This window comes from Salvelinus namaycush, chromosome 3, assembly GCF_016432855.1.
Source record: "Salvelinus namaycush isolate Seneca chromosome 3, SaNama_1.0, whole genome shotgun sequence".
Classification (NCBI taxonomy): Eukaryota; Metazoa; Chordata; class Actinopteri; order Salmoniformes; family Salmonidae; genus Salvelinus; species Salvelinus namaycush.
Window position 1 is genome coordinate 2,249,644 of NC_052309.1, and position 10,516 is coordinate 2,260,159.

Here is a 10,516-nt window from a genome sequence, read left to right on the forward strand (position 1 = left end):
ATACTCTTCTGTCATCAGAAGACCACAATATGAGAGTGCATGACTAACATTCAAACACCAAGGACATGACTGTGACTTGAAAGACAGGTTTGAATTTGGCAGCTATTCCCCCAGGTATCCTGGCATTGCAGACAGGCTTTCAGTATGCAGAAAACAATCAATGAGTGTGAGAAAATGTCAACTGCTAATGTAGTAGACATGTAGTAGACGCCGCCATCTTGTCTATTTCAAATCTTCTCTCATTGATTGAGAAAGGTGGGCGAATTTAGGAAGGATCGGTTGGACGAAAATTCTGTGTCCTCTGTCTCTATTTTACAATACCTACTGTGTAATGACTGTATGGAAGTGTTCACATACTGTATCACCTCTGTTTCAAAGTGTAGCTAATCTACTACAAGATGACCATGTGCTCCTGAAAACAAATTCAGCTGGAAAAAAACTCACGTTGTTGTTTTGCAAGGCATACATGGCACAGGAGGGTGACTAAAGTGGATTCTGGTGAAGCTTTTATCCTTGCAATCACATTGACTAGCTGGGTATTCTAAACAGTTAGCTACTGTAAAAGCTAGCTAACTTGCATAGGTACAATACAATACCTAAACTACTCACAGATGTGGTACAGTGACAGCTGTCATTTTATAATCAGCACCAGATCTGCATTGTGTAACGTTAGCAGCTCTGTATTCTGTTGCAGCAAGCTAGTAGCTAGCTACTGTCCTATCAGGTCTTAGCTTTCTATCTAGCTAGGTTGACAACTGCTCTTTAACCAAACTCAACCTAGCTATAGTTAGCTATCTTGACTAATAGGATACGGCTGTACAGACTGCACTGTGTCATTCTGACATTAGATAACATCGCTAGCTAGCAACAAGCCAAGTTAGCTAGCTATCAACAATTGTTGTTTTTGCAACACAAAATGTTGTGTAACGGTGATTTTCTATTGGCATAGCTACACACACTGCATACACAAATGCATTCCAAATAAAACCCTACCTCTGTTGTCAGTGTTATTCACACCCGGTCTCTGCTTTCCTCGTACGCTCAGTTAGCTAACGTTAGCTACAGCTGGCAACTAACGTTAACAGTGCCACTGCAGTTGACAGCTAACGGAAAAACAAGTTTTGAAAATAATTCTGTATCTAGAATTAATGAATACAAATTAGTAACAAGTTAAGACATCCAGGTTTCCATTAAGCCAGTCTCCGACACGGCACCGGCAAAATGTTTTCGGTCTCGCCAGGACGAAACAACAGTTTTCTGCCTGGTTGCCATGAAAAGCACAGCCCATCACGCTTGGGCGTCAGCGAGAACACATGGAAACCGTCACGCGAGACCAAGATTCTTCTTCGGGTTTATTGGCGAAATACAGATACTGTATGTTGTATTTAACCTATATTTAACTAGGCAAGTCAGTTAAGAACAAATTCTTATTTACAATGACAGCCTACCCCTGCCAAACCCTAACAACAAAGCCTATTCCCCCTCAGGAGACTGAAAAGATGTGGCATGGGTCCTCAGATCCTCAAAAGGTTCTACAGTTGCACCAACGAGAGCATCCTGACTTGGCCCCAACCGCAAGGCACTACAGAGGGTAGTGCGTACGGCCCAGTACATCACTGGGGTCAAGCTTCCCGCCATCCAGGACCTCTATACCAGGCGGTGTCAGAGGAAGGCCCTGAAAATTGTAAAATACGCCAGCCACCCTAGTCAATCTGTTCTCTCTGCTACCGCATGGCAAGTGGTAGCAGAGTGCCAAGTCTAGGTCCAAAAATCTTCTTAACAGTTTCTACCCCCAAGCCATAAAACTCCCGAAAAGCTAATCAAAGGGCTACCAAGACCCTTCTTTTACGCTGCTGCTACTCTTTTCTTATTATCTATGCATGGTCATTTTAACTCTACCTACATGTACATATTACCTCAATTACTTCGACTAACTGGTGCCGCCGCACAATGACTCTGTACTGGTACCACCTGTATATAGCCTCGCTATTGTTATTTTACTGCTGCTGTTTAATTATTTGTTACTTTTATTTTCTATTTTTCTACATATCTATTTTTTACTTAACTCATTTTTCTTCTTAACTTCTTAAAGCATTGTTGGTTAAGGGCTTGTAAGTAAACATTTCACTGTAAGGTCCTCACCTGTTGTATTCGGCGCATGTGACAAATAAAGACAAATTAGATTTTTGCGTGTATTTTGTATTTGTAATTATTGTGGCTCTCCATTAGCTACCCTTCCTGTGATCCAGCAAAATTAACTTAAGGCAGTTATATACAATTTTTAAAACATTAGCTACAATACATTTCACAACAGATTTCACAAAACATTAAGTGTGCCCTCAGGCCACTACTCTACTACTACCACATATTGGGTTCCCAAGTGGCGCAGCAGTCTAAGGCACTGCATCTCAGTGCTAGAGGTGTCACTACAGAAAGTGGCACAGCAGTCTAAGGCACTGCATCTCAGTGCTAGAGATGTCACTACAGACCCTGGTTCAATTCCAGGCTGTGTCACAACTCTCTTAGTGTGTTTGGACCATGATAGTTTGTTGGTGATGTGGACACCAAGGAACCTGCTCCACTGCAGCCACGTTGATGAGAATGGGGGCGTGCTCGGCCCTCGTTTTCCTGGAGTCCACAATCATCTCCTTTGTCTTGATCACGTTGAGGGAGAGGTTGTTGTCCTCGCACCACACGGCCAGGTCTCTGACCTCCTCCCTATAGGTTGTCTCATCGTTGTTGGTGATCAGGCCTACCACTGTTTTGTCATTGGCAAACTTAATGATTGTGTTGGAGTTGAACCTGGCCATGCAGTCATGAGTGAACAGGGAGCACAGAAGGGGACTGAGCACTCACCCCTGAGGGGCCCCCGTGTTGAGGATCAGCGTAGCGGATGTGTTGTTTCCTACCCTTAAATCCTGGGGGCGGCCTGTCAAAAGGTGCATTGTTGCCACCAACTGGACGGGGGTAAAAAATTCACACAAAAAAAGTACATTCTACTAGAGGGAAGAGAAAATTAACATTAATCCGCACAAACTATGGCCCCGCAGTGTCTTAATCTACAAAGGAAGCCTGTCAGACCCTAGTGCAGCTGTAAGAACGTGTGTCAGATCTGCTGGCTACATGTGCACCTACCTGTGCAGCATGTGTCATATCAACTGTTCTATTATTATTATTATTATTTCACTTGTATTTTTTATTGTATTCTACACTTTTGGGAAGGGCCTGTAAAGAAAGCATTTCGCTGTTAGTCTACACCTGTTGTTTACAAAGCATGTGACTATTAACATTTGATTTGATTTGAAATCTAACAAGAGATCAGGACCTTTAAGCTTCCGGCAAAGGAGCTATAGCCTACATGCCCCATAACAAAGGGGTCACTGGTCCAAGTCCTGCACTGACAGGTGCACCTAAATTGCTACACTGGTGGCAGCAGTGGGATAATCACTGCAGTCTATTACCTGTCTCTCTTTCTCTGTCTCTCTCTAACAGTATAATAATGATGCTCTTACAGAGAGACAGAGACAGAGAAACAGGTAATAGACTGCAGTGATTATCCCACTGCTGCCACCAGTCTATTACGTGTGGTCTTTGCCGCTATATGATACTGCCATCTACTGTTAAGGATCAGTGACCGCTTATGAGACAAAGAGTGTCTGTGTAAGAGAGTGACGCAGAGAAACAGACAGGCAGGTGGACAGACATGCACACATGCAGACAGATGGACAGACAGACAGGCGGCGGACAGACAGACAGACAGACGGACGGACGGACGGACGGACGGACGGACGGACGGACGGACGGACGGACGGACGGACGGACGGACAGACAGACAGACAGGCAAAAGGACAGACATACAGACAGACATACAGACAGGTGGGCAGACAGACAGACACGAGCAGACGGACAGACAGGCAGACAGAAAAAGAGAGAGAGGGGGGAAGTGTGTGTGTGTGTGTGTGTGTGTGTGTGTGTGCGTGTGTGTGTGCGTGTGTGTGTGTGTGTGTGTGTGTGTGTGTGTGTGTGTGTGTGTGTGTGTGTGTGTGTGTGTGTGTGTGTGTGTGTGTGTGTGTGTGTGTGTGTGTGTGTTAGATTGACTGTCTGTCTCCTTAGGGTCAAGTAAGGAACCAGGAACATTGGGGGGTCAAAGGGGCATCTTAAGTGTCTCCTCTACACAAACAAACAAAACTATGACATCAGTTTGTACAGACTTCAATTCCTGGATGGCAGTTGAGTGTAATTCCCACTTCCATGCCGGATTTCTAAAACAGGGGGGCAGACTGGCAACTAGACTAGATGACAACACCGGATTGAGGAAATTGACGAGGGCAAACCATGTGGGGGAAAAACAAACTTGTTTTTAAGCCGATATAACCATGCAACCTCGTGTATTAAATCACTCCATCCAAGCAGCGACGTCGTCAGCCCAGAACAGCTCTTCTGAACATCCAAGGCACCCCTTGCTAAATCTTATCCAAAGATGTATTTTCTCCTTTTCACAGTCTTCTCCATATTCATAGTGCGTAATGTTGATGCTTGGGGAACAAGTGTCAAGTACGCGGTGAACTGCCCGGAGCGGTGCAATGTGGATCTGTGCGGCTTGACGCAGCGCTGCAGACGGACAGTGCTGGATGACTGCGGTTGTTGCCAGGTCTGTGCGGCAGACAGAGGGGAACACTGCTATCGCACTGTGTCTGGGATGCACGGAGTCAAGTGCGGACCGGGATTATTCTGCGAGTTCTACAAAGATGAGGACGACTATGGAGATGAATATGGCATCTGCAAAGGTAGGCTAATATTCACCATGACGCATCAAATGCGCAATTGCGCATCATAAATTGTGTGATTAATCTGTAAATAGTCAATACATATGCCATAACAGGCTAGATACATGTAATATCTATTTATATTGTGCTACATATTGACTATTACGTCTGTTTATTTCTTCCCAAAACGATTCCAAGGAACCCTGGAAGCTCCGTTTCGTTCACGCTTAGCCTGACTGTTTCATTGCTGTTATTCCAAAGTGACCTATAGTGTCTGTGTTCATAGCATTCCTAAAAGTTACCATAATGAAAACGATGCCTACGATGACATGTTTCATGTAGAATATGAGTGTTTACATCAAGCTATGCTTAGCTTTGACTGTGGCCTTTTTGGAGGCAAAGTTTTTCGAATTGGGATGTTTACTATTTCTGCTCATGTTGATAGTGGTGAAGAGAACTGCATCTGTAGGCTTACATCACTATAATGCAGATATGATAAATTACCAAGAGCAAAGGATCATGGACCTACGGAACAGAACAGAATAGAAAATACATCTCTGTGGCCCGCTGACATCCCCACTCTGTACTTTTTTTGTCTAATGGATGATAATTGAATTGCCTACTGTTAGTACATATCATGTCCAATTCCTGCAAGTGCAATAACATTGAATGGTATTCCCTTCCTTACAGATTGCATGTATGGAACCTATGGGGTAGGGTGTGGTAAAACATGCCATTGCAAAGCTGGGGGTATCTGTGACAGAGAGACAGGAGCCTGCCTCACCTTCAAATTCTTCACCAAAATAGCCAGCAAGCTGAAGACACAGCACCCCAATGCAGGTAAGAGATTTAGAAAATACTTCAATGTGAGAGGGACCCTATGGGACACAGATTCTGGACTATGAAGCACTTCCAATGGAAATGATCCAGTGCATTTTAATCCAGTTGAAAGGTCTTGTCTTTGTCTGAGAAACTGTACTGAGTTAAAAAGCAAATACATTTGAGCATGTTTTGGATACACAATGTGTAGTAGCACTAAAGCAAAGACACAATTAAAAACAATCCAGTTGAAGAAATGCAGCGTGTGTATCTTTGTGAAGTATTTGCAGTTTTCATATCACGTTAAATAGATATTGACCAGGTGATATTTTTTGTTTTCAGGAGGTGAGATTGGTTCAGGAGATGACACCACCAGTCTGAATGGGGAAAGATCCACTGCTCCAAAGTGGTTAACACCTCGCTGACACTCATTATCAAGACTTAGTTTATTCTGTGTAAATGTAGAAAGCATAGTAGTAAATTAAATGATTGAAGGATATATTTTATTATGTATTATTAAGAAAACACATTTTCTACAAGATTACTGAATGTTTTTGAACATCTCTGTTGTGGTGTTTCTATTTTATACCAGTGCCCCATCATGTCATAAGAGCTGTGTTGTACCAAACAAAGGGAGGTAAAATGTACCAAAGTTAAAATATATGTTTATTCTACTTTTATACAAAGTATGAATATATCTAGAATGTCTATGATGAGCTAAACATTCTAGAATGTCTATGATGAGCTAAACATTCTAGAATGTCTATGATGAGCTAAACATTCTAGAATGTCTATGATGAGCTAAACATTCTAGAATGTCTATGATGAGCTAAACATTCTAGAATGTCTATGATGAGCTAAACATTCTAGAATGTCTATGATGAGCTAAACATTCTAGAATGTCTATGATGAGCTAAACATTCTAGAATGTCTATGATGAGCTAAACATTCTAGAATGTCTATGATGAGCTAAACATTCTAGCAATGTTGCATTCACTGCTTCACTGGTTCAATCAAATGATATGAAAATGTTGTGCTGATATATGACCCCCCCCCCAGGGATATAAAATAATAAATAATATATTGTCTACTCCTTTTCTTCTAGAAGTATCTACTGTGATCTGCGCTTTTAATTGTTTGTTTGTTTGATTGTTCTTTACTGAGAATCTCTTGTTTTTCTTTCACCTGTGGCCACATGGAACAATATATATATATATATATATGTGTCATATCACCTGCCAATGTACAGTATGGTCTTACAAATAAAACAAAGTTGACCTGGAAAAAATCAGTTTGAAGCCCTCTGTTATTTCATTGCAGTTTATTTACCTCCTATGTTATTAAAGGTGTCAGTCTACATAAAGAGAAAGATACATTTAGCAGATGCTCTTATCCAGAGCGTCTTACAAGAGCAATTAGGGTTAAGTACCTTGCTCAAGGGCACATAGTCGGGCCTGGAGATTCGATTCGGCGACTTTTCGGTTACTGGCCCAATGTTCTTAACCGCTAGGCTACCTTTTCAAGAAAAACCACAAGGACATTAAATGAATCTGCAAAGCTATGTTCTATCTGACTGCAAAATTATTGTATTGATATCACGAGGCATTCAATGGCTGACAATGGAAGATGCAAAACTGCAGTTGTCACACTACTTCTTGACAAATTCTAAAGATTTCGCCCAAATGGATTACATAAAGTGTATGTTCATATAATTTATAGAAACATTTGTGGTCATACGCACATCCATAAAAAAAAGTACATTCTGGGGCTAATGAAGTTTACTTGAAAAACCCCGAGAAAGGGTTGAATAGTCTCCCAATTACCACCTTTATTGACACCGTTTGGTCATAACTTATAGCCAAGTTTAAAAGCCTATTATTGTCCCTCAATTGAATCACTTTGGAAGTCATGGAACTCTCGGACCTCCATTGAGTGGCCTATGTCCACCCTGACTCTGAAAATACCCCAGTCAGGGTTAAAAATAGCCTGTTATTAGCCTAACCCTCACCTCTGAGAATCAGCACGGTACACAACACAACTGTTTTCCAGCGTCAGCCTTGTTTGTTTCCTATTCCTGGGCTTCCTGACACCTGTGAAAATGGTCCTTCTTCCTGTTGTTGTTGTTGTTGTTGTGCCCAGGAATTTAAAAGGCTTGGAATTTGTCAAGTGACACACGTCACTGGTGTGACTGTCGGACAGTCATCCCGGCAGAGCTGGAGACACCGTGCTTCCTCCCTGCTTGACTTTATCTGAATTCTTTCCTGAAACAACTTCAAGTCAACACCTAAACACAAAAAAGTTCTCACACTCACAGGGAGCAAAGACATGTTGCACGGCGGTGTCTGCAATAACAGTATTGGAATGTTGTGAGAAGGCACATCATAGGAGAGAATAGGATAGGATATAATAGGATAGGATAGAATAGGATATAATAGGATAGGGTAGAATAGGATATAATAGGATAGGATAGAATAGGATATAATAGGATAGGATAGAATAGGATAGGATAGAATAGGATAGGGTAGAATAGGATATAATAGGATAGGGTAGAATAGGATATAATAGGATAGGATAGAATAGGATATAATAGGATAAGATAGAATAGGATATAATAGGATAGGATAGAATAGGATAGGATATAATAGGATAGGATAGAATAGGATAGGATAGAATAGGATATAATAGGATAGGATAGAATATGATAGGATATAATAGGATAGGATAGAATAGGATAGAATAGGATAGGATAGAATAGGATAGGATAGAATAGGATATAATAGGATAGGATAGAATAGGATAGGATATAATAGGATAGGATAGAATAGGATAGGATAGAATAGGATATAATAGGATAGGATAGAATAGGATAGGATATAATAGGATATGATAGAATAGGATATAATAGGATAGGATAGAATAGGATATAATAGGATAGGATAGAATAGGATATAATAGGATAGGATAGAATAGGATAGGATATAATAGGATAGGATAGAATAGGATAGGATAGAATAGAATAGGATATAATAGGATAGGATAGAATAGGATAGGATATAATAGGATAGGATAGAATAGGATAGGATATAATAGGATAGGATAGAATAGGATATAATAGGATAGGATAGAATAGGATAGGATATAATAGGATAGGGTAGAATATGATATAATAAGATAGGATAGAATATAATAGAATAGAATATGATAGAATAGGATCGAATAGAATAGAATAGGATAGAATAGGATAGAATAGGATAGAATAGAATAGAACAGAATAGGATAGAATACGATAGAATAGGGTAGAAAAGAATAGAATAGGATAGAATAGGATAGGGGTAGGATAGAATAGAATAGAATAGAATATGATCGGATATGATAGAATAGGATCGATAGAATAGAATAGGATAGAATATTATTCTATTATACGAAGACAATGTACTTGTGTTCAGATGGAAGGCATTTTCTTTTCGTCACATTTCCGGTCCAATTTTTCATTATTTTTACCATCAACAATTCCATGGAAGGATGACTGGACAGTCTCTTACAATCCTTCAGCAGCAGCAGGCACATAGGCTACAGTAAGGCTAAAATAGACTCCTTTGGTTATGAATAAAGGTATCTGAACCCATCATGTACTTCAAGGACATAATTTCAGACAATGCATCTCTGTTTTTGCTATTGGAGGACACACACCATACACGTTTGTTGAAGGGTGTGACTCGTGTGACATCTAAATTGTCACCAGTTTCTTTCAGTTGACAAAATGAATACTGAATGTTATATGTATAGAAACAGTATGAAGCGTGTCAAGATGGCAGAGTATGTAGGCTATCCAACGTTTTGCAGCTTTTCATGTAGACCTACAAAGCTTTAGAGCTTCTTATGGTCTAAACTCAGCCACCCATGACAAAGATAGCATAGACTTCATTGAATGCTAAGGAGTGGATAGCCTTGACCTGGTCAAGGGCCATGTCAAGGTAAGAGCCAATGAAACAGGACGTGTTGCATGTCAGGATGCAATACAGGAACAACAAACCTCAAACTGTGACAGCCAGACAGGTCAGGGTTGCAACAGAAAACGTTTTAAAAAACGGAATTAATCAGAAACGGAAAAATGTGTATTTCTTATTGTACCAGGTAGTCCACTTATTCCCTCCCTGTTTCAGTCCATTTTTCTTTTTTCTCCATTTGGTGCCTAATGAACACAATGCAGGTCTGATAAGAGGCTGATCTGTGAGGGCTATGAGGGGTGTTGATAGTGTTCTGCCTTGCATGTTCCTGTCATTCCCCTGAGAACCAACACACGGAGACTTCACAACCAAACAAAGGGCCATGCAAAATAACAGGAAAGTGTTGGTGAGAAATACCCTTTATCTGACTCCCCGAGCACGTCAGCGCCGCCTCACAGAAACAAAGGTGTGTGAACGCAGCAGTAAAGATCTCTGATTTATGGCCAATGCCCTCCTTTCTATTATTTACAGTGGACTTACTTCAGAAATGGACTGGCGATAGGGCAATTCAGCCAACTGCCCGGTGGGCTATTCCATCATTTGGCTAACGGGCTGGTCTCACGGGAGAAAAAAAGATTGTTGAAAAGAGAAAGAGAGAGAGAGAGAAAGGATGCGAGCACGAATTAAGCTAAATGGCTGCTGTCCCATTTCACAGACACAGGCCCAGAAAAATGTTATGCATCAGAAATGCCTGGGTTGGTTCCTGGTCCCAGTCCGCCCCTGCCGCTTACTTCAACAGGTTGTTTATTAGCACAGTCAAGTGGATAATAAAAGGCAACATGTCGTGACCTTCTAGGAAATTAACTGATGTCTGGGTCTCCCACTAAATACAACAATGAATCGGACGGATATCTAATTCACGAATCAAAAGAACATTTAAACTGATTAGGTGGTTTTGAATTCCAGGGTAGTTGGCTTACACAC

At 41.0% G+C, this 10,516-nt stretch overlaps 1 protein-coding gene across 1 annotated transcript; it reads left to right on the forward strand.

The window, feature by feature from the left end:
- The first annotated feature begins 4,312 nt into the window (after positions 1–4,312).
- esm1 (endothelial cell-specific molecule 1) lies at positions 4,313–6,873 on the forward strand. The gene is made up of 3 exons (XM_038988758.1): positions 4,313–4,787; positions 5,457–5,606; positions 5,928–6,873. The coding sequence occupies exons 1-3, from the start codon at positions 4,481–4,483 to the stop codon at positions 6,008–6,010; spliced, it is 540 nt and encodes a 179-aa protein (XP_038844686.1). The 5' UTR covers positions 4,313–4,480; the 3' UTR covers positions 6,011–6,873.
- Positions 6,874–10,516: the final 3,643 nt, after the last annotated feature.

Coding starts and splice junctions, on each gene's coding strand:
- esm1 (XM_038988758.1), top strand. CDS start 4,481: ATGTATTTTCTCCTTTTCACAGTCTTCTCCATATTCATAGTGCGTAAT. Junction 4,788..5,456: donor TGAATATGGCATCTGCAAAG/GTAGGCTAATAT, acceptor CCTTCCTTACAG/ATTGCATGTATGGAACCTAT. Junction 5,607..5,927: donor GACACAGCACCCCAATGCAG/GTAAGAGATTTA, acceptor TTTTGTTTTCAG/GAGGTGAGATTGGTTCAGGA.